This window comes from Schistocerca nitens, chromosome 9 (genome assembly GCF_023898315.1).
Source record: "Schistocerca nitens isolate TAMUIC-IGC-003100 chromosome 9, iqSchNite1.1, whole genome shotgun sequence".
Classification (NCBI taxonomy): domain Eukaryota; kingdom Metazoa; phylum Arthropoda; class Insecta; order Orthoptera; family Acrididae; genus Schistocerca; species Schistocerca nitens.
In genome coordinates this window covers 449,410,893-449,436,330 of record NC_064622.1, presented here as the reverse complement: position 1 = coordinate 449,436,330, position 25,438 = coordinate 449,410,893, and the positions used below count along the sequence as shown (strand labels likewise).

General features: G+C 40.5%; 1 protein-coding gene across 2 annotated transcripts in view; it reads left to right on the top strand.

Moving 5' to 3' along the window:
- LOC126202954 (cholesterol transporter ABCA5-like) overlaps positions 1-25,438 on the top strand; it is a 329,252-nt gene that overhangs the window by 114,201 nt on the left and 189,613 nt on the right. For both annotated transcript variants that reach the window (XM_049937074.1, XM_049937072.1), the window contains exons 6-8: positions 5,285-5,360; positions 6,771-6,924; positions 11,533-11,719. In XM_049937074.1, the coding sequence (XP_049793031.1) occupies positions 5,285-5,360; positions 6,771-6,924; positions 11,533-11,719 (417 nt within the window). The remainder of the gene's footprint in view (positions 1-5,284; positions 5,361-6,770; positions 6,925-11,532; positions 11,720-25,438) is intronic.

Below are 25,438 nucleotides of genomic sequence, written 5' to 3'. Positions count from 1 at the left end.
ATCAGCCTCTCAGGAGTAAATCATTGCAGCAGGCATAACTGTGAGATGAGAAACTTTTCTTTCAAACTTTTGCGTCCACAGCTGGACTCATCAATGTGTGTGATGAAGGGTATTTTGGGTATCACTTTTGTTTCATTTTTCATGCTCTTGTCCATCTGTGAATGATATGTACGAAGAACAAACATTAGTAATCCACTACAAAAACTTGTATTTCTCTAATTTTATCATGCCAGACATTTCAAAGGGCACGTTACCTGAACCATTTTTTTCTTTAATGTACATCCTTCTGACTTGTAATTTAAACAGTAAACCTGTTTGTGATACACAATGTGTCTGTTGTAGCATTTTTATTGTGTTTACTAAATGAACCCTTCAGCTGTGCTGCTTTTCTCTACAACTTCTGGATCCTACCTCTTGAAACTGGTGACCAATACTCAAGTATTAGTTCAACAAAGGTTCTGTAAGATACATGGTTTATAGATTAATTATATTTCTGCTGCATACTTCCAGTGAACTGATGCAGCGTCTGCCTTTACTGAAACTAGTGTTATGTGATTGTAGCAATCATGTGAAGTACTCTTAGATACTTTACAGTTGTCTCTGTTTCTAGTGATCACCAATTATGAGACTGAATAACAGTGGGTCTCTCCACCAATGCTTGCACATGTTCATTTTAACATTTTGTGTGTTTATACAGATGAAAACTGGAGCTGGAAGAAGCATATTACTGAGATTCTCAAACAATTAAGTTCAGCTACTTTTGCTCTTCATATAATTGCTTGTCTTGGAAACAAATGAATCAGCTTCCTGACACAGTTTGCATATTTCCACTCAGTAATGCTTATGGAATAATTTTCTGGGATGACGCACCACCTAGAAAGGGAGTATTAGTTGCACAAAAGGGAACAGTAAGAAGATTATGTGATGTTCACCTGTAATTTATAAGGAGTTAGGCATTCCAACTGCATTGTCACAATACATATGTTGCCTAATGATATTTATCATAAATAGCCCATCACAGTTTGAAAAGAACAGTGGTATCCTTAACAATAACACTAGAGGGGGAAAAATAGCTTTTTATTGGCTGCTAGTGAACCCTGCAATGCTTTGTAATTGCTAAATATGTACTGGAACTATGTAAATGTCCTAACCTCTTTCTCTCCTCCTCTCTCTATCCCTCTCCTCCTTCCCCTTGCTTTGTGTCTTGCCTCCTCCTCCCCCCTCCTAACTGTCTCCATCATCTTCCCTCTGCTCCCTGTACATCTCTTATCCAATTCCCCCCCCCCTCTCTCTCGTCCCCCTCCCCCACCCCTTCACCATATCTTCCTTCCCCTTCTTTATATCCATTCACTGCTCACACCTTCTTTGTCTCAATCTCCTCCTGCCCATTTTTCTGACCTTATTTATTGTTATTGCAAACGAAGCATGATTAGGAATAGAAGTCAAAACGAATGGGTAAATCAGTTGGAATCATTAGTACACCCTTCAATCTGCTGGATCTGTGAGGATAGTAGCTTTAATGACAGTACTTCATATGGTTTTCATATATGAACAGGTAGGATTAGAAACTTAGCTGTAAACACAACTTTCCTGCTTTCTGTTAAAAATGACTGTGATAATGTAAACAAAACTGCATGTTTTCACAGCACTGCTTAACATGTTCTTTCTCACAGCTAGTTTAACAGAAATTGGTCATTGTATAATTCTTATTTGATTTGTCTCCAAACGCTGTCTATGCTCTTCATCAATCTCATCATGTAGTTGGCCGGCATCGTGCATATGCCAGCTGATATTTCGATGCCACAGAACTGAAATCAATTGAACGTTTGCAACACACCACATGACCGTGAACTGACATCAGTTCAGTCTTTGCAACATACCAAAGATATGATCAAATCACTTTCAGTTGTTTTCTATTTCACAAAATATCAGTAATCAATGCAGACCTTGTTGTTGTTGTGCCAGCTACTGAAAAAAATGCAGTGAATTGTAAGCAGTGTACCCATCAGGACCACCAAATTTCATGTAAATTAGCAAGAGAAGTGCTTTCTGTGGGCAGCACTGACCATTTACAGAATGTGTAATGACATGGAACATTGCAGGCAGGTGCTGATGTCAGAGAATTCTGTGGCATGCCATCAGCGGCCTGTCTGAGTGACTGGTGCCCCTATAAAGCTGGAGCACATTGAAGACTACACACATCCATAAATTATTACGAAGATAAGTGTGAATATTACTTACTGAAATGCTGTGTAGGCACAATAGTGGACAGAATAATGGTGGTACAGATGACAAGAGGTGTTCAGGAAGTCCCCCGCCCATCTCAATGCACTTTCCAATGTGTTGGAGGGTCTGTTGTGTTGCACATAAAATATTGTCTTGTTGGGCTTTACAGTGGACAACAGCATTGGCGATGTGAGCATAAAGTTATTCATGTTTATCCATCTTTGTGCTGTACACGTCCCCTTTTAACTAGCCCAATAAGCAGAAATCTAATGGGGTTAGGTCAGATGATCTGGCAGGCCAGTTAATCGATCTACCGTGGCCAATCCACCATTGAGGAAGTGTGTTATTCAGATACTAGGATAATTGTCTGGTACAGTGAATCTGTGAGTCGTCATGTTGCATGTACATTTGCCATCATTGCTCTAATGTCACATCTCCCAAAAGTGCAAATAGGGTTTCTGTCACCAAATGTGCTTATGCTGCAACTGTCATGTGATTTGGGAGGAATACACGCCTTATCAGGTCATCAATCATATCACACTATGCCATCACTGAGGACCTAACTTGGAATCTCGTTTTCCTAGTGTCATGTAGGTTCTGTATCACGCATGTATGAGAATAACAGGTGTTCATGATACCACTGTGTGTAAATTAGCCTCATCTGTAAATAAAGTTTATTGTATTACATCTGTGTGGACAGCCAACCATTAACAACATTGTTGTCTGCTCACTGAGTTGCCTGGATATCGATGTTGCATAAGCTGCATGTGGATTGGGTAGAACCTCAGAATGTAATGTACACCACACTCTTGTTTGTGGAATATTGAGCTGATAGCTAATGCGCTGTGTACTGGTGGTAGGGCACTATTGTAGTTTCTCAGCTGACTAGACGGCCTCATGTTCTGATGTTGTGTGTACACTGTGTAGTGTTTTGGATTCATGTAATGTTGGAAAAATCCTGGGAAATACCCCAGGACAGGGGTTTCATTTATCAGGGAAATGTCTCTGGTATTCTGTCACAGCTGCATTGGCACTGCCATAACGGTACCTGTCCACAAACATGTCTGCGAATTGTGCGCGGGTGAACCTGTGTGGCATGTTGGTATTCATGGACACAATGGACTTGCTCAGTTATAAGGCATAGCATGCACATGGCCTCACAACTGATGACTCATCCAACCCATGATTGGACACAGGATACACTTGCAGCTGTTGCCCCGTGTCATGTCACCTGTTGGAGAATCCCCATACCTCTTTTAGGGTGGACCAGTCACCTGCCCAGCATTATTATGTCAACCACGGTGCCTACACAGCATTTCGGTAAATAAGATTCGTATTTCTCTTCATATCCTTTTATAGATGTGTGTAGTCGTCAACCCCCTCCAGTTTGGTAATGATCGAAAATTGGACTTGTGTTTGTAGAACGTTTTTGGTTCAATTTTACGTATAGAATCACCTCACAAATTATGACATTCCTCCTGAATCACCCGCGTGTGACAGCAGAACTGTCAAACTTACCATCACATTTTTTTCGTTGAGATTTTTGTACAAAAATATTATCCAAATTTCTGACTTTTCTGGTGGATTTTCCAAAAATTTTGTTTCATTCAAACCTTGTCTTTACAATTATGAAATATGAAAAAAAGACAGCCAAATCAGTCACGCCATTCTCAAGTGGTGATCTTTCATACATGTGGCAGTTGATTTTTATTTCTATAGTTTTTAAGTGTTAAGAGGCTCAGCAAAGATTACAAAATGCAGCAACAAAAATTTTTGATCATTTTCTTAGTGATGTAAAATGTATCACAGGTAGCAAAGCAAGTTTTAACTATTAACCTGAAATCATTTCACTAGTAAACTCCTACTTCATGTTCTTTCTAAAAACCACTAATAACTTGTAAAAAATGAAAAAAAATCTTTGTTTTTCATTGTAGCTGCATGAGTAGCACTAAAAAATAAAATTATCATGAATGTTAACATTAATCATGTATATTTATCCTACAAACTGACTTGCCCCACATGATTTCCATAAAAGAATCATTTATGTGCATAGTGACCAACACAACTACCTTCAGGTATGCCCAAAGCTGTTTTCACATCTAATGATTTGTCCCCAGCTTGAAGGATGCACTGAATTCATTTTGCTAGGATATCATCAAATCAATTCCTAAGGAGATCTAGTATTCTGTAAGCTTGCACTTTATCTTATTTACATAAAATATAGAAATGAACTCGATGCTCCTGGAATACATCATTAACCTGGATGCCTCTGTCTATTACCTTCTGGCTGTCAGCTGAGTTTCACAAGACTTTGATGGCATCCTTCTTTATTCATTATCAGAGGATTTTTCAGTCTTCCTGAAAGTGATGATATGTTAGCATAAATTATGTTCCATAGTTTTATGAATAGTTGTCAACAATATAGGTCTATGAGTAGGCTCATCCGTCTGATAACCCTCCTCAAAAACAGGGATCACCTGTGCCTTTTAGCAATTACCAGAAATGCTTAGTTGCTTCAGTGATTTCCAGTACCTGCTGCTTGAATGGGAGCTCTTCTATATAATGTGTGTAAAATAATGTAGGTACCTGTTGGGTCTAGGCATTTTTACTCTCTTGAGATACTTTAGTTAACTTACCAGAAATTGCTGAATAACTGGAGTATTTAGTTGATACATTGGGTTTTGCTTGGTGTATGCAGTGAATTTTGTTAATTGCATTTGTGATGTAACTCTTAAAATAAGCTGTCAAGGATCAATATTTTTTATCTATTGCCAACCACATATACCTGTTGATGGAGTTGGAAAGTAGGTAACTTGTAATAAAATGTAAACCATGTATTTTGTTCCAGTATTATTTCAAAGTTTCCAAGAATTAAAGTACATGACAGTGATGGTGACATGTTTCTTCCTACATTGCATGTTTTAGTCTTGTAGCAGAAACTATTCAAATGTATTTTTCTCTTGTTTTAACTAAACATGTTATTTTCCAAATTTTACATGTACCTAAAATACAGCACTGTACATCTGATTAACTATTTGCTTTCCCATTTGATTTTTAGCTGGATTCTAATCGCAAGGATATTAGTGTACCTCACATCTTGCTTGAACTTTTTCCAAAAGAAGCATATACAGGAGGTAAGTCAGAAAGGAAATACATCATTCTGAAATAAATTTGTATTGTTATTATCAAATGGTGGTAATGTGTATGTTCCTCAAAAGCATATCTCATACAGAAAATTGCTGAAGCACCTTGTGTGCTGCTTCTGTGTATATTATGAAAGCTTTTCTTTAAATTCTGATTAGTTGTTTAAGAATTTAAATTCATTGTGCTCAATAGTTGTTGCTAAAATGCAAAGAGTAGATCATTTGTGCAGATCTGACAGTAACTATTCATTGTTTTCTACAAAAGTACAAGAAATGCTATCATTGTATACTAAAGTTTTAGTAATTCTTTTCAACACCAGGAATTCTGTGTTAAATTCACTGCAGTGAGATGGATGGAATCATGAGAATGATTTGAATGAAATGAAATAACATCAGAGAAACTATGCAAAAGTTGATAGCAAATATGTGTTTAAAAGATATAAAAACTCCAATTAAAAATAAAAAGTTTGGTTTCAGTACCCTTGGCAACGTAATGGGTCCTAAGACAATGGATAGTATGGACTGCAGGGAAGAGAAGAGTTATACTGGAATAATGGTTGGCTAAGGGAGTCAATAAGAAAATAACAACTTAAATTTTACAGTCAGCTGCTCAGGATAGACTTACCTGACTAATAATGAAGATTTTTAATAAGCTGAACAACAGAGCTTTGATAAATTGTTCACAGAAGAAAGGATGCACATCAAGAGCATTGGACTGACTCAGGAATACATCTATTATCAAATTACAGATCACTGATAAAAAAACTTCAAGGGTTTGTACTGTAATCAAAAGAATGCAAAGCTTGTGGGCTGCAAAAATGTCTTATGTAAATGGCTTGTACTTACGTGATGTTGTGTCTGACACCCCTAGATGTGTGGAGAGAGAGAGAGAGAGAGAGAGAGAGAGAGAGAGAGAGAGAGAGAATTTTCTGACCAAATCAAAGATTTGTGTAGGTACTGAATCAGAAGTCTGCTACAGTGAGCCATTACTTGAACAAAATAATATTCTTATAACTAAACCTATGTGACTGTACATTCCAAAGCAAAATTATAGTTCATTATAACTATTTTATTTATGTGATAAATGCAGAAGTGCATTATGAAACGAATTATGGTTTGTTCCAGGTTTATATCTGTGTGCATAAATGTAACAGCTACCAAGTCAGTAAACCAGAAGTTAGGGGAACATATTGCTCATGTTGTTGCTGCTGTTGTCGTTTTCACCAGCTCTTCATAACATCTGTTTGAGTCTGCTTGCTGTAGTTAAGTTTTGGTCTCCGTCCACAACTTCACCCTCCCCATTCACCTAATCTTCCTTTTATGAAAATACTTTCCTAATTTGTCCTTGTACTATGAGCTTTGCAGTGTTTTCATTGCTTAATGAAAGTTCTTGTTTTACAGACTGGATGGTTGCGTTCCGTGTTGTCATACCACTGTACATGGTGATGGCATTATCACAGTTCATTACATACCTGCTTATACTCATCGTCGGTGAGAAAGAAAATAAAATTAAGGAGGGTATGAAGATTATGGGACTCAGGGATTCTGTCTTCTGGTGAGAGAGGTTGAAATTGAGATTTGTTATTTGCCATTGCATTTAAAAGTATGCTTGCGGCAACTTTTCAGTTTCTACTCATAAATTATGTACTTCCATTTGCCAGATTTGGTAAACACGGTAACTCACAGCACTATCTGAGGTGACCCTAAAAATCTTTGTATCAATTAATTTTATAACATTTTCAGTTCCTCCTCCTCATTTGCTGTCTTCATTTTTCCCAGTACTCCTCCATCTTCTCCCCATACCATGTCTTTTTCTTTTTTTCATCCATGTTGTTCCTAATTTTTTTTTCAGCCTTGAAATGAATATCAATTTAGTATTTTATTACTTAAATACCTATTATTATTTCCATTTCTCAGATATTTGTCTCTTCCTGCTTTTTTCCTTGCTTCTGTAATCCATGCAATGATTGACTTGTCTTTCCAGAAATAAAGGAATGCTTGTTTTGTTAGACTGATCCATACATATGGTAGAGCTGCCACAGAAGATTAACCTTCTCTTTACCATTAATTCATGTATTTTTTTGTATGTTTTAGTAGATCTTCTCATTACTTCAAATTTTCCAAGCCTTTTCTTATGTGTATTACACCCATTAAATAACATCTTGAAAGTTTGCCTATTCTGTTCAGCTTAAAGGGCAGTGTTAAATTTTCAGATGCATATAAATATACCGATATTACCATTATTACATAGCTTTTTTTAATTTTAAATAAATCTTAACTCTATGGAAAATGTTTATAATCCTGTCTGCCATGTGCTTTCTCCAAGATATTTAAAGTTACTGCTTTGCTCTATTTCATCTATTTGTGTCTATGTATTTTGGCAAATTTTTATATTCCTCATTAATTTTGTGTCTTCTACTTAAATTCTGATACCACTTTTTGCCCCCCTTTCCCCCAGGGGGCTCTTTTTCTTCTTTCTCCCTGTGCATTCCTGAAGGTCGGCCCACACATCTGACACAGAACAGGTGACTGGGTAACACACAATTCCCAGCCCCGAGTCGACAGGTAGGGTTCACACATACCCCCTGGTACAGGAAAGCACAGGGAGGGGTGACTGTCTGAGGTACTACCTTCCCAAAGTGCCGATTGTTCACACCTCAGGCCACACCTCCTGAACACCTGACAGAGGGACCAATCACCTAAACCCTATGCACCCTCTTGTAAAGTGAGCCCCCGTTGGAAAGAGTGCACCATCGAAGACGCTGGCTATCATGGCGGATTTTCTCGCAATGAGCCAATCATCTTCACAATCTATGTCTATGAAATGAAATGTAGATGGAATGATGGTAACTATTCAAAGACCCTTCCAGCTGCACCACGGTTCCTCATTGTTTCTCTTACTGAAAATGGTCTGTCCTTCCCAATGGAAAATCCATTTATTATTCAGAAAGGTGTTGATGCAATTGCTGGACCTGTGAAATCCTGCTCCCCAGGAGATCCATGTAAAAGCAAGTGCATTACACAGTCGCTTGCAACTTACTGACTAGCCACAAGCCCTGCGTTCTATTGTCTGGCACTTATAGTTCTGTTCTTACTTCATCCCGCTCCATAAAGGTAGCATCACCATCCCCTCGTCCTACTGTGCAACAAGCCATCATGTACGATTGGACTGTATAATTTCACAGGCTGCTTTGATTGGGCGTCAGTCATAGTTCTTTGAATATGACGGAACAACAGGAAACTGACATGAATCGAGGCTAGAAAATAGTGCATTGATAATGGCTAGACACTAGCTGAAATATGGACTTGTCAAATAAAACCTACAAAAAAGGACGAATGATTGCTCAGCTCTATAATTTATAAATAATATCACAGTCACTGAATGCACCAACTTTCCTAATGGAAGATAACCTGATTTGACTAATGTCTTGTAGGCAGTTGACCTTTCATTGGATTTCCTTTATGGAATTAGTGGTTCAGTTTTGTGGTTTTTTTAGCTCCAAATTCCAAACCCTTAAGTAGTTTCTAAAACAAAGTTAAAAATAACGGTGATGACCTTCTCGTATATTATTTTTATTTAAAATCCCCATGATATTTCTTCCTTAAATTTCATGCCATATATCATATTTATTTCACAGATTATGTTTGCTGATGTCACTTTAACACCAAATCCTCAGCTTTGTCTATTGTTTCTTTGTCTACTGTATCAAATCTCTCATCCAATTAATAGCTTATAATATATGTTATAATAGTATAGGTTTGCTGATTAATATTTTGTGTCAAGTTATTATTTTTAAGTTAAAAATTTGTTCTGTGCAGAATCTTTTCTTTCAGAGACCACCACAATGTTCTAGCTTTTTGCCCCAAGTTTCTACAACTGTATTCAGGGGAATTTGTGGTAATACTTTATATGCCATTGATAGAAGTGACACTTTCTGTAACTGTTGACATATTGCTTGTCATACTGTTCATATAGTGGAGTGGGTGGATTACTGTTAATTTCCACTCTTCTAATGTATTTCCTGTATTCTAAATGTACTAAAAAAATCAAGTGTAGATTTCTCATAATTTCTGGTTCTGACCATTTCTGTAACTCTCTCAAATGGAAAACTCATTTTCAAAAATTATAAAATTGTGTGGCAGAATTTCTTACTTTCAGGACGTTAAATATCACTACTGCCACTAGCTACATATAAAAATACATGACACAATCTGATATTTCAGGAGGAACAGATCTATTCATGAGGAGTGGAGAAGAGTAGGTTGGGAAAGGTTAAAAAGGAAAGGTAGCTCATTCAGACACCAGGATGAGACCGACCCTCTTGTTTTGAGGACAAGGGGAGACTAAGATGGAAGCTGGAAGGTGAATAGCAGAGTGTGTCTCTTTGTCTCCTCTTGTCCCCATCATCTTACAAAACATATTGTTATAACTATGTGTATGCAAGAACATAAAATGTAGCAAGCTGAATTCCAATGTCTGCCTCCATAGCTGAGTGGTCAGTGCAGCAGAATGTCATGTGAGGGGCCTGGGTTCGATTCCTGACTGAGACTGGATGTTGTGCTGTCTTCATCATCATATCATCCTTATTGACATGCAACTTGCTGAAGCCGCATCAACTAAAAGGACTTGCACTACTTGATAGTGGGCCCTTGCCATACAGCATTTCATTTTTCAATTGTAATCATGAGCCTATACAGTAATTTAGTGGTAGAAAACATGACAAGCCTTTCACTGAAACTTGGGATAACTTCTAGGCCCTACTAAATTTACTAAGTCCCTTTATTTAGCTTTCTATTCATCCAAACATCATTTTGCTAAATGGAAACTCCAGTCTGAAATACCAGCAACATTAGGAAAAGGATATATTCTACTAACTGTAAAGATGAGCATTTGAGTTGCAGAGAGCCACAGTGAAAATGCAGTTACACTTTAATAGCTTTTGCCCAAAGTTTTCAGCAAAGAGAGAACACACACACACACACACACACACACACACACACACACACACACACACAAATTGCATGCATGACCACTACCACTGGCAGCTGTGGTCAGACATGTACACAAGGTATGCTTGCTTCCTTTGTGTGTGTGTGTGTGTGTGTGTGTGTGTGTGTGTGTGTGTGTGTGTGTGTGTGTGTGTTTTCTTTGCTGATGAAGGCTGAAGGCTTTGGCCACAAGCTATTAATGTGTAGCAGGGTTTTCCTTGTGCCTGTCTGAAATTCACTGGGTGTTCTTTATGGTGAGTGGCAATCTGTTTCCCTAATATTGTTAGTTTTAGTAGGTGGCCATTTGTGTGAGGAAGGTCCAAAAGTCTTAGATTGCCTAATCAACAGTAAACAGTGTAAGATGCATGTCTTTTACTTTGTGAAGAGCTACTTTTAACGTTTCAGCAATGATTAAAAAAGAGTTTAAATATTTTATGAGTTTTTGTATAATACTTGTGAAAGCGAAGTTAGTAATTGTACAAGAGGTTGCAAACCTCTGTATGCACTCAACAAACAAATGAATAATGGGGAACAAGTAAATACTTCAAATAAGAAAATCGTTTTATGATATGGATATTAGTGTGTCATTTGTAATATTATTATAGCAGTAAGCAGTTACATTGCACTGAGTATGTGGTCTACTAATTTTGAGTAATGTTTCATAACTTTCATCAGTTATTTAATTGCTCCAGGGGATACCTGTTTAATGTAATAAATTATATAATTTTTTGGCACACTCCAGTTTGTGAATGTGTGTTCTGCAGTTTAACATTAGCGCTTCTTTTTCACTTTTTCCAATTGTGTCTCCTTGCCCCGCCTCTATCTTCACTATGTCTTCATTTTAATCATTAGTGTCTAAGTCATCTTTTGTATAACATGAATACTTCCTTGAGTTTTATTTAATTCATGGCTTATTGAAATGTAACAAAATAGTTACTTGTGTGCTAACAGCTTTTTCTGATCAGCATCAATCTTGATATGAGTAGATTTTCTTTATAATTCTGTAATAAATGTGCTCTATAAATTTACCTTCCTTTCTATGTATGCCTTCCATACATAGGCAAAAATAATATTACAATAAGCTTTTTTGCAGTTAAATTATAAATGTATTAGCTTATTTTGTGTGTTGCATAAAATGCTTTATTTAGTTACCTCTGCATGGTATTGTTTACAGGCTGTCATGGTTCATTATTTATGGTGCTTTTGTGCTGGTGCTTACTATCATAAGCACTGTACTTCTCTTCACATTGAAGGTGTTCCAGCATACAAGCTATCTGCTTGTCTTCCTTCTTATACTTCTCTACAGTCTGTCCATAATCATGTTTGGCTTCATGCTTACACCATTCTTCGATAAAAGCAGGGTAAGTATAGCAGTTACTTATCTGTGAGTATAACTTTGATCCTCTATAGAGTTTAAACTGAATTTGTTATAGTATCCGATGCAAGGGCATATTTTGGTGTTAAGATGATTTGCATAAGCCCACCCCAATAGATCTTCGATTAACGAATGCATATTTATCATTGTTCTTAACCCTCAAGCAGGTGAACCGTTTTTCATAACACAAGTGAGCATGCAGCATACTTCATACACATGTAAAGAACAGCTGTCTTTATGTTACCAAGGTAAACATGTATGAGCAGAATCACAGTGTAATCTTAGTTTAATTAAATGACCACAAAATAAACTTAGATTATATGAGCTAAATAACAATTAAACAATAATAAAATAAACTTTTATTACATCATTGTTGGCTGCGCACTGGTGTTACTCCACACTAATGACCCACTCAATGCATTAAGCACCACAGTTGCATCAGATCCCTTGCAACCACTTATTTGATTACTATTTATTTCATTCATAACTGCCTCCCTGTGGGACTGTGCTGCTAGCTTGGACTCTGGGTCATTTTCTTGCATGGATCGTAAATTTTTTTCTCATGTAGCTCTCTGTTTATTTAATATTACTGCTGCTAATTTGGATATATGACAACACAGCTTATCACTGTGTTAACTGAAGTAGTAATGAAGGAATAGGCACAGTCTTACAATAATTGAATGGTACAAAACAGTTTTTCTGTGATTGACGCACTTTATATACATAGGTGCACTTACTCGAGGGTTCAATAAGTGCCATCATGATCAATGGCTGAATTGAAAGCATGTGCTATTTTTTCAGACCAACTGGAATTTATTTAAAAATCAGTCTACCTGTAAGCAGTCATAATTAGCTTACTGTGATAACTTACTCATGAGACTGTGCAATGTAGCTTCTTATTTCGTTTGAGCTTCAACAAAATGTTATGAACACCTACATAATATTGTCACATTGTGATCAGAACCAAATCCCAGTCCAAAAGCAGGGTTGTCAATGAAACACAGTCAGCACCTACATAATATTGTCATGTTGTAATCGGAACCAAATCCCAATTCGAAAGCAGGTTTGTCAATGAAATACAAAACTTATCACCGAAAGCATATTTATTATGAAAACCAATGTACAGCTAGAACAGAACTGATAAGTAATAAATAAAAAATAATTGCTAGTGGTCAGGCTTAAACTGGTGACCTGCAGCACTTAAGCCAGCAACACTGATCACTACACCACTCTGCGTGCACCACGGCTCATGGCAGTCCTCCTCCTCCTGGAGAAGTTCTCACCAGGGCCAACTGCAGCACCCTGGATTTATGTACATCTGCATGGATACCTCACAAATCACACTTGAGTGCCCGGCAGAGGATTCATCGAACCACCTTCTTGTTAAGGTCCTTTGTATTGCATCACCAACCTCGTATTCTGGTGACTTCATTAATCATTACTATGATGAGCATCAATGGTAGCCCCTTCCATCAAGGCTTTGTGATTACTGAGGGGTCTCCAGTTTCCTTTAACCTCTCATCATTGATATGTGCTCCTGGACTATAGTAGGGTTTCATACAGAGAACATGGACTATGTTTCTCCTCTTGATAAGGGATCATATGTAATGTCCACCAAGTGACTAAGGATATGATCAGGTCCAAAGTAGTTATCTAGTAACTTTCCTAACAGTCCCAATTTCTGCAAAGGAGTAAAAAGCCCACACCGGGTCTCCCAGATGGTATCTGACTGGATGGTGCTTGCTGTCATAATGCTCCCAGTTTTTCTCTTGGGTGTCCAGCGTCCATAAGGCAACCCAGCTACTTCATTTCTTCAGTCCTGGTGATTATGCGTCTCATGTAGTCACCCTACGTAACCTATGGTTGCACAGGAACAGTGTATCCATACTCATTTCAGTCCTACAACGGTAGGGACAGAAAGGATAGTGTGAAGGCTGTAGTGTCTTGCTTCGTTATGTTGTATGCAAAGTGTTATCTCCCAGTCACTCTGTTCAACTTCAACTTACATCAAGAGGATGTCTGCTGATATCTTATTAAAATATTCTGTGAGGCCATTCATCTGTGTATGCTAGGCAGTTGTGATCCTGTGGGTGATGTTATAACATGAAATTACCACTGATATTAGTCTCGACTTGAAAATATTTCCATGATCAGAGGTAATCACAATGGGTGCCTCATGCTTTAAAATGATATTTCCTACAAGGAACTATGCAATTTCCAGAGCTTCAGCAGTCATCATGTCTTTGGTGACAGCACAGCTGGTATGATACTCAGTGTAAGCTATTGCCCATTGATTCCTATTTGTCAGTTTTGGAAACTCCCTAGAAGATTGAGTCCAGTTTCATGGAATGGCACTGATGTAGATGGGATTGGTGCTGGATGCCCCAGACGTAACTGCTGTGTATGCTTTAATCATTTATATCCCTTGCAACATCTCACATAGTGTGTAACAGATCGGTAGAGACCTGTCCAGTGATACCTGCATCTGATTCTGCCTTGAGTCTTCACAAATCTCTGGCTACCTGATGTTGGAGCGTAGTGGAAATAGATGACCTTGGATGATGGGCAACCATTTCCACCCCATTCAATCGTAATTCCTCTAACACATATCTCTATTTATTAATTTGAATTCTCCTTTGATCTGCTCCTCTTTCTTCAAGGCTTCTATGGTTTTCAGCCATGCTAGATCTTTCCTCTGTTCAGCAGCAATGTAATTTAATTTTGTGATGACTGATATTTCATCCACAGTGTTGTGTTCCACTAGTGGATTCCTTGAAAGGTAGTTAGCATCCTTGTGCTAGCACTCACATTTGTATACTGCTGTGATGTCATAAACCCAAAGCCTCAGTTTCTATTTCGACAGTTGACTTGACAGATCCTTCAGGCTAATCAGCCAGCATAGAGAATGGTTGTTCACAAAATGGTGAATGGTTTGCTTAATAAATAAAGCCAGAACTTATTGATGGCCCAGACAGGTGCAAGGGACTCAGTCTACGTTCTAGAGTAGTTCATCTCAGACTTGGAGACAATTCTGAAATGATAAACTATAATGTTGCTGAATTTGCCCTAGAACTGCACTTCTTTCATAACAGCTATTGACGGTGTTAAGTTCTGTCTCGGCTTTCTGGCCACACAATGCTTGGAATTTGTTAGCAACTCTTAAGAACAAGGAAAGATCTTTCCTGCACCTCATTTCAGGAATATTTGGCATCTTGCTGTTGTGGTTCATGCAAGGGATGGGCCTTGGTACAGAAGTCCTTTATGAATCACTCATACTACGAGCACATTTTTAGGAAAATTTCATATCACAAATATGCTAAGGAGTTGGAAAATTTTGGCTACTCTTATTTCCTTTGAATTGGGATGGATTCAATCACAATTCACCAGACACCCCAAAATTTTTGTTTGTAGGCAGCAAAGAGGCACGCAGTTTGAACACACTTCAACATCATTGTTGGGCACCGTAGATATTTATCAAATTTGCAAAAAACCAATGTCATATAGATAGCAAAGACTTGTTGTCCATCTAAGATGTCAAAACAGGTTGCCCATCATATGTTTGAAGGTGACCAGAGCTTTACACAGTCTGAAAATCGTAGTTTTAGAGACTGTCAGGAGATATGAAGGCAGTCTTTTCCCAGTCAGCCTCAGTTTTCCAGTAGTCTGTCTGCACGTCCATAGTTGAGAAATACTTTTCTCCTTTCAAGCATTCTAGGGTGCCATCAATGCATGGCATTGGACTGATCTCTTTTGTTCATGTCAGGACAGTAGCAGATGGGCATCTGGGGCATTTTTCCTACACCTAAAATGATAAATGCCAGGATTGAGGGGAAATAATGGGTTTTATTCCCAAGAACTACCACTAAGGGTATAATGTTCTTGAAAACTGGCTTCAGCCGTTGAATGAATTGCACATGGTACGGAAAAAGCATTTCGCCCTCAACAGGAAGAACTGGTGGTCACATCCAGAGGGTAAGGAAGCTGGCAGGCAAGAGAGCGACATGCTGTTGCAGCCACTACTTCGCTGACCCTCTTATGTACCTCAGGTGACTGCACCCGGTCCTCCCATTGGCAGGTTTGTGGCAGAAAGTTGGCATCTCTCACTCAGCAGTACCAAGGTGGTGTCTCTAGCTCAGTATAATAGCATGAGAGCCAGCCACAGTACAGCAGAATAGCTTACATAACTGCTGACACCACTACCTGATGCTAAGTTAAAATGATGGAAGTCATTTTTACATGTTACCAGGTACAATTCCTTCCACCTTCCATGAGAGCTCGTTACAGGTCTGTTATTGTTACTAATCACTCTTAACAACCTATTAAAAACACAAAAAGTTTATCTTTTGACATATGTGAAAGACGACCAACATTGTGTTTTTTATTTAAAAGAGGAGTCTTAAAACTAACGGAGGAATGAATTCGCATTTTAAAAAAATTGATCATGAAATATGTAATAGGGGCAGGGGGTATAAAATTTGTGTTTCTACTTTACAATATCATTATCCATTGCCGTCACTTGAGTCCTTCATAATTGGAAGTACATGGTAATGTAGTGTCTTTTTCTACACACTTTGTGAAGCTGTCAGTATCGGTGCAACAGCTGGTAGTCGACTGCATGTGTGCACCCTGGGTGGTGGTGGTGGTGGTGGTGGTGGTGGTGGTGGTGGCGGCCAGCTGGGCTGCAGCTGAGCCGAAGTGCATTATCACCCAGGGGGCGTAATACAGACCGAGAGTTGAGATAGTAAGAGGGCCGGCTGGCCAAATGAGATCATGTCGAATACCAGTGACTGCAACATTCACACAGGGGAGTCATATCAATGAAGGCTCAAGTGACACACAATAAACAGGGGATAAACTAACAATAAGAGGTAGGTACGAATACAGAGTGAGCCTGTAAGAGGCTAAATTGGCAATTGAAGAAACCAAGCATCAAACATCTTCATTACAAGAAGTTAGTTTGTTTTTACTCGTGGTATATGAAAACTACTTTCCCATAAACTGTTTTCTTGCAAATTTGCTTAAAACTTGAGTATACAACAGTAGCACAAAACTCTATAACTTAACCTATTTGGAGGCCCATGACGGTGAAATACACTCCTGGAAATTGAAATAAGAACACCGTGAATTCATTGTCCCAGGAAGGGGAAACTTTATTGACACATTCCTGGGGTCAGATACATCACATGATCACACTGACAGAACCACAGGCACATAGACACAGGCAACAGAGCATGCACAATGTTGGCACTAGTACAGTGTATATCCACTTTTCGCAGCAATGCAGGCTGCTATTCTCCCATGGAGACGATCGTAGAGATGCTGGATGTAGTCCTGTGGAACGGCTTGCCATGCCATTTCCACCTGGTGCCTCAGTTGGACCAGCGTTCGTGCTGGACGTGCAGACTGCGTGAGACGACGCTTCATCCAGTCCCAAACATGCTCAATGGGGGACAGATCCGGAGATCTTGCTGGCCAGGGTAGTTGACTTACACCTTCTAGAGCACGTTGGGTGGCACGGGATACATGCGGACGTGCATTGTCCTGTTGGAACAGCAAGTTCCCTTGCCGGTCTAGGAATGGTAGAACGATGGGTTCGATGACAGTTTGGATGTACCGTGCACTATTCAGTGTCCCCTCGACGATCGCCAGTGGTGTACGGCCAGTGTAGGAGATCGCTCCCCACACCATGATGCCGGGTGTTGGCCCTGTGTGCCTCGGTCGTATGCAGTCCTGATTGTGGTGCTCACCTGCACGGCGCCAAACACGCATACGACCATCATTGGCACCAAGGCAGAAGCGACTCTCATCGCTGAAGACGACACGTCTCCATTCGTCCCTCCATTCATGCCTGTCGCGACACCACTGGAGGCGGGCTGCACGATGTTGGGGCGTGAGCGGAAGACGGCCTAACGGTGTGCGGGACCGTAGCCCAGCTTCATGGAGACGGTTGCGAATGGTCCTCGCCGATACCCCAGGAGCAACAGTGTCCCTAATTTGCTGGGAAGTGGCGGTGCGGTCCCCTACGGCACTGCGTAGGATCCTACGGTCTTGGCGTGCATCCGTGCGTCGCTGCGGTCCGGTCCCAGGTCGACGGGCACGTGCACCTTCCGCCGACCACTGGCGACAACATCGATGTACTGTGGAGACCTCACGCCATACGTGTTGAGCAATTCGGCTGTACGTCCACCCGGCCTCCCGTATGCCCACTATACGCCCTCGCTCAAAGTCCGTCAACTGCACATACGGTTCACGTCCACGCTGTCGCGGCATGCTACCACTGTTAAAGACTGCGATGGAGCTCCGTATGCCACGGCAAACTGGCTGACACTGACGGCGGCGGTGCACAAATGCTGCGCAGCTAGCGCCATTCGATGGCCAACACCGCGGTTCCTGGTGTGTCTGCTGTGCCGTGCGTGTGATCATTGCTTGTACAGCCCTCTCGCAGTGTCCGGAGCAAGTATGGTGGGTCTGACACACCGGCGTCAATGTGTTCTTTTTTCCATTTCCAGGAGTGTATGTGACTCATCAGACGTTACTCACAGTATTCACCATCTGGCTTTGGATCTGGTACAACCCACAGTGATGGCTTGCGGGATTTACAGTAGCCATATGCATACCAAATCCATGCAATAATGGCAATAACCAGTAGAGCTACAAGCACAGACGTAATGCTTGAAATGACCACTCAATTGGAATAAGTCTGAGTGTGCCATTCAGCAATGTGCGCTGCACTGTAGCAACTGGTGTGACAGAGGAACACAGTTTCCTGACAACCAACAAGCAGCAAAGTTGTACCCCCATTTAACATCTATCTAAGGTAAATGATAATTAATCGAAACCCTCAGCTGCTGACAGGTGTTGTTGATATACCTCAATGGGGACAGCTGAAAATGTGTGGCCCGACCGGGACTCGAAACCGGATGACCTGCTTACATGGCAGACGCTCTATCCATCTGAGCCACCGAGGACACAGATGAATAGCATGACTACAGGGACTTATCCCTTGCACGCTTCCCTTGAGACCCACATTCCCAACTGTCCACAATCTACATTCGTAACGTTGCTAATAGATATTTGCCCGTCTGCTCATTACTCGCACCAACTAAGGTGACGATCCTGTAAGATTTAGGCAACCTGTGCACATTCGCACAGACGGAGGTCAATGGCCGGGTACCCTTTAAGTATATAAGAAGAATAGTAACTGTTCCTGAAAGAACAGATATCGTTGATGGCCGTGTGGCTTCTCTAGAATAAATGATAATTAATCAAAACCCTCAGATGTTGACAGGTGTTGTTGATGTACCTCAGTGGGGACAGCTGTCATGTAAGCAGGTGATCCCAGATTCGAGTCCTGGTCAGGGCACACATTTTGAGCTGTCCCCGTTGAGGTATATCAACAACACCTGTCAGCAGCTGAGGGTTTAGATTAATTATCATTTATTCTAGAGAAGCTGCACGGTCATCAATGGTATCTGTTCTCTCAGGAACAGTTACTATTCTTCATAGATCTATCTAAGGCTTTCCTTTTATTATGACACTGTTGATGCCTTATGGCAAGAACAATAAAGTGAGATGGATCACTGCTACAAGAGAGGAGCGGTACTTTGGTATAATGCGATTGGAAAAAGGATGGGACAGTCTTGGTATTGTCGCAGGGCTTAGTCCTGATTAATCGAGTTGGCTCCTCATCAACAGAAGAAAGAAATTCAGAATACAGCTGACAACAGGGCAATAGGGTAAGTGATAAAAGTGGGAGTGTCAAAAAATTAACTGCAGAGCATGTGGTTATGGGCGTCAAATACACTCCTGGAAATTGAAATAAGAACACCGTGAATCCATTGTCCCAGGAAGGGGAAACTTTATTGACACATTCCTGGGGTCAGATACATCACATGATCACACTGATAGAACCACAGGCACATAGACACAGGCAACAGAGCATGCACAATGTCGGCACTAGTACAGTGTATATCCACCTTTCGCAGCAATGCAGGCTGCTATTCTCCCATGGAGACGATCGTAGAGATGCTGGATGTAGTCCTGTGGAACGGCTTGCCATGCCATTTCCACCTGGCGCCTCAGTGGGACCAGTGTTTGTGCTGGACGTGCAGACCGCGTGAGACGACGCTTCATCCAGTCCCAAACATGCTCAATGGGGGACAGATCCGGAGATCTTGCTGGCCAGGGTAGTTGACTTACACCTTCCAGAGCACGTTGGGTGGCACGGGATACATGCGGACGTGCATTGTCCTGTTGGAACAGCAAGTTCCCTTGCCGGTCTAGGAATGGTAGAACGATGGGTTCGATGACGGTTTGGATGTACCGTGCACTATTCAGTGTCCCCTCGACGATCACCAGTGGTGTACGGCCAGTGTAGGAGATCGCTCCCCACACCATGATGCCGGGTGTTGGCCCTGTGTGCCTCGGTCGTATGCAGTCCTGATTGTGGCGCTCACCTGCACGGCGCCAAACACGCATACGACCATCATTGGCACCAAGGCAGAAGCGACTCTCATCGCTGAAGACGACACGTCTCCATTCGTCCCTCCATTCACGCCTGTCGCGACACCACTGGAGGCGGGCTGCACGATGTTGGGGCGTGAGTGGAAGACGGCCTAATGGTGTGCGGGACCGTAGCCCAGCTTCATGGAGACGGTTGCGAATGGTCCTCGCCGATACACCAGGAGCAGCAGTGTCCCTAATTTGCTGGGAAGTGGCGGTGCGGTCCCCTACGGCACTGCGTAGGATCCTACGGTCTTGGCGTGCATCCGTGCGTCGCTGCGGTCCGGTCCCAGGTCGACGGGCACGTGCACCTTCCGCCGACCACTGGCGACAACATCGATGTACTGTGGAGACCTCACGCCCCACGTGTTGAGCAATTCGGCGGTACGTCCACCCGGCCTTCCGCATGCCCACTATACGCCCTCGCTCAAAGTCCGTCAACTGCACATACGGTTCACGTCCACGCTGTCGCGGCATGCTACCAGTGTTAAAGACTGCGATGGAGCTCCGTATGCCACGGCAAACTGGCTGACACTGACGGCGGCGGTGCACAAATGCTGCGCAGCTAGCGCCATTCGACGGCCAACACCGCGGTTCCTGGTGTGTCCGCTGTGCCGTGCGTGTGATCATTGCTTGTACAGCCCTCTCGCAGTGTCCGGAGCAAGTATGGTGGGTCTGACACACCGGTGTCAATGTGTTCTTTTTTCCATTTCCAGGAGTGTAGTAATTGCAGCAGAATAGACTCACATGCACTGTGCCCCGTCAGTAGCATAAATAACCGCATTGTCAGAATCGATCCACACTTACTCGGTCTACCGTAGGAATAAGTAGGTGTCTAATCTCGTGTCAATCAATAGATCACATGTTTTAGTGTTTTTGTTTGCCTAAGGGCATAGTGGTGTGGCCACTAAGTGAGTTCTTCACAAGTCAGTGTCCCTTATTTTGGCATATGCCATAGAGCTTGTGGCACCACCGAGACAGTGATTCTGAATGTATTTTAGTGCAGATAACTACTACCAGTTCTCATTGGCTAATCTTTTCGTATCTCTTGTTTTACTGGGGATTGCTACTGTACCTAAATTACTGAAGTAACTGCACCATGGCACGTACACTGTGCTTGGATTCAGAACAAAACGTGTATGCTGCCTAAAGTGCACTGTGTGCACCTCTCTGTGAGAGCAAATAATTATTATAATATTTAGATGAGGAGGTATGTCATCGTATTTGGGTTGTTTCCCTGCACTGCTATTTTCAAAAGAACAAAGTTGCAATAATATGAAGCATCTGTATCTGCTATTTCTCAATAGTTCAGTTTGAGCATCCTTTTAACTGCATTGAACATTTTTATACATAATGTAATAAAATGAAACTAAAAATACACTTCAAAGTTGGAGAGTTGGAGGCAAGCTCAGAGAGGGGGTGGGGTGTTAGGCCGTCAGGTAAAATACATAAATATGTAATAAAATACAAATACATGCTGGTAGAGCTCCAAAATTTTACACTAAACACAAATATTTTCAGTTATATTTTTCACTAGTAGCTAGAGCAGGGGCTGGTGTGATAACTTCTCTCCCGTAATCTCTGCTGTCATTTACTGCTGCTTATGGGTTGGTATATTTCACGTGAAAATACTGAGCAATGTGTGCCTAACAGTTCTTCGTGTACCTTAAATTGCATCATGAATTCTGATATTAGTTCTACTTGTTGCTAAGACACGATCTTTGGACAATTTTTGGCTCTCTCAAATGCCTTACTACTAGGGTGATATATTTATTGACGATCTTGTATCATTACTGTTTTTTTTTTTTTTTTTTTTTTTTTTTTTTTTTTTTTAACTTTGTGCCTGTACTCTTTATTACTGTAAGTCATCACTGATGACCTCTGCAGTGATTTATTCAACCTACCTGCAATATCCTATGAATTTTTGCACTTCATCGGATATTCTTGTAGATAGTGGCAGTTGATTTTGCAGCAATGAACTTTCCTTGAAGTCTGAAAACCACAAGTCAACATTTTAAACCATAAAAACTAGCTTGAAGTGTTTCTTTTTTTAATGTGTTTTGTGAGGACATTTATAAATGTATTTGGTAAAATCAGTATTTTATACTGATGTGCAAAAGGGAAGATTGTGACTGTATTCCTAAGTTTTTTAACTGCGTTTATATAAAGGTGCTGGATGCTGCAGCCAAGTGAGGCTCAGCGCAGTCGCCATGGCATGATACCAGTTACTTGTGCTGTAGTCAGCAAGATCCAATGTTATGTTGGTAGTGAGTGTACCTTCGGAATGCGAGCTGCTTGTCCAGTGTCTTTATAATGAAACAATATTCACGCACCTGAGAAACGTTAGAAAATGTATCTGGCCCATTGGCACAGCGGTAGAATCAATATCGATTTGTAATACTCAATAGTTTCCTGTGGCAATTACATGTGCAAAGCACGTAATTCCTGTCAGCTATGTTTTGTGATGTAAGGATACGACTGGAAATACTGCAGATTGATAAGGTTGTTACACATAGTCACTTTCAGATGCTCAAGTCCTCAGACCGCGATGAAATAAATGCAGTTATCACCATAATTCGAGTGAAGTATTACTGAACATGATTGCTAATTCAAATTACTTACATTGTATGCTGAGTAAAACTGCTCAGTATTTGTATCTTAATGTGCAATTCTTGCTTAGTTTGAAATCTCTATTAGGAGTGCGTTTACTCGGGCAGGGTTTGACTAACTGGTGTATTATATTGTCTCTCTCACACATAGCAAGGATTTCCACAAAAATGCATATCGTAGGGGGCGCCTTTGCTACAATATGGATCTCCATTAATCACTCCTGCTACAGTGACAGGCAAGACAGCAAAATCTGCTGAGAAGTGTTAACTAAAATTTCTATTGGAGCTAGTAGACTTCTGTTTATTCAAAACTGTGTCCATTACGGTTCTGCTTCTCCAATCACCTAGTCAGGTTGTGTGAGAAACGAGAAATATTTTCTGTTATCCAGTGAAAGCTATCAGCATTAACTTGCATACTAGGATTGATATTGTAGATCGTGCAAAATGTTTTCAGGTGAGCTCTGAGCAGTCTAACAATGGACTTAGTTTAACCATTAGGCATGTGCATAACTGTTTATTTGTTAATGGATTTTATGCTTTAACTTCACATTTTAATAATTCTTTGCCATGTTGGGATACAGTGAGTGTTTTATTTAGGGGACTAATCTTCCAGTATACTCCAGTTGGTACAGAAATGCACGCGGGCAGGTCATACACAACAAGTGCCCATGTGGCCAGACAGCTGAGCATCATGCCGTGTCAGAGTGATTGGCCGCTGCTTGGAGCTAGAAGTGGTAGGGGAATCAGCATGCATTTGAACCTCTGTGCATAGGTGACAATGTGGCCATACTGGCAAAGTTTTTCAAATTGTAACTTCATTAATATCTCCTATTAGGAACGTGGAAAGACATTTACCAAGCAGTCGGTAAATGATCCTTCGGTGTAGAAATCTTTAGTGACACACTTGTGGCCCTGTTGCCTCTAAGCTGACGAGAGTAAGCTTGCCTTTATTAGGCTCTCATTTTATAATAAATTTTCCTTACTACCAGATAATAATCAACAATTTCGAACCAAACTGGGATTGAATTGCTTTGTTGTAAAAGTAGGATTCTAACTCAACTCATATAAGTGTTAAGTGTTGCATAAAAGTTAGCTGAGTTAGTCAACCATTTCATCTTCATGTAAGTAACATTGGTAGACTTTAAAAGTAACAGCAGTGGGTAACATATTATGTTCGTATTACACTCTTTGAAGACATATAGAGCAATTTCCTCATGTCAATATAAATAATTGACTGACAAAACATCATCTAATTCTTGTTAAGAAATAGAACTGCACTGTGTGTGAGGCATTGTAGAAATAAATGAAACAATTGTGTACTAGTAACAGTTGTTACTTGCAAGTGCGAGATTTTGTGTCTTAAGCTATCCAATGGATAGAGTGAGGTGGCAATTAACTTACTCTGCATTTTATGTGTGTTCAAATTATGGCACAAGTAGTAGTTTCTGACTGATGCTCAAGTGGAGCATAACTTGTGTTCTTCATATGTATCTATTTCTTGGATTGACTTGTGACCACATGTGTTTCTGGGAAATGGATTAGAATTAAGTGTTCGAGAGGAGTCTTGCTATATTCGGCATGTATGTCACCTGTAGTGACATTATGCAACTGACTCAGTTTCCTATATTCCTCGTGGAATCCTTTTGTCTTCCTGGGCCTGCATTAATTAAAGTTAAGCAGTGCACTACCATGAGTTTGTAACAACTTGTTCTCTTCAGCTTTCCTGTTCATAACCAAATGTAAGTGCTAGGCTGTGTCTGAAATGTAACTTGCAACTACTGTATCACAAACTTACTCACACTTTCATGTTTTCCTGTAACTGGCAGAAATTTGCCTCAACTGAAAAAGCATTAACTAATTAGTGTGCTTATCAGTTAGTTCTCATAACTTGAATCTTATCATTTTCCTCTGGTCTAGCTGCTGATGCTTAACATGTTGTAACATGACACAACTAAAAACATAAGAGCACAAGCAAAACCTTGCAATTTTTTTGTTTTTTATTTAGTGGAACAGCATGCATCTCTGTTGCATTCAGTACTTTCGCGCTAATACATTTTATAGATACAAACAAATAAGTAAATGATTGTTATCTTTCTTTCCTATTATGACATTCTTATCAGTATGTCCTTCTCATTTACCCCCTGGACCTCAGGGTGGAGGGGTGATTGTTTTTTAAAGCATAGTGAGGATGTGCTGGTATCACCCTGTCTTTCTTCTTTTTGTGCTTTGTTATGATGATACCTTTACCTGTCAGAATGACTTTATTGGTGAGAGCGGGTATGCTGCTTGAGACGGCACAGCTGGGCCATGATACAGCTTTAGCGGGTCAAAGTGTATTATTGTAGTACAATCAGGTAACTGAATTTCAGCATTCACGGTGGAGGTGATGCGCAGTAGAGGGAACGGCCCCCGTACCAAGGAATGAACTTTTTAGTTCGTCTCTTCTTTTACTACGGGATTTCGGAACAATACCAAATCATTGGCTTTATATGGAGGGCGGGTAGTGCCTTTGTTCTCATATTCTAGCTGTTTTTGTGTGGCTTTGAAATTACTGTGTTTAACTTGGTTCCATATGACTTTGAGATTGCGGAGTA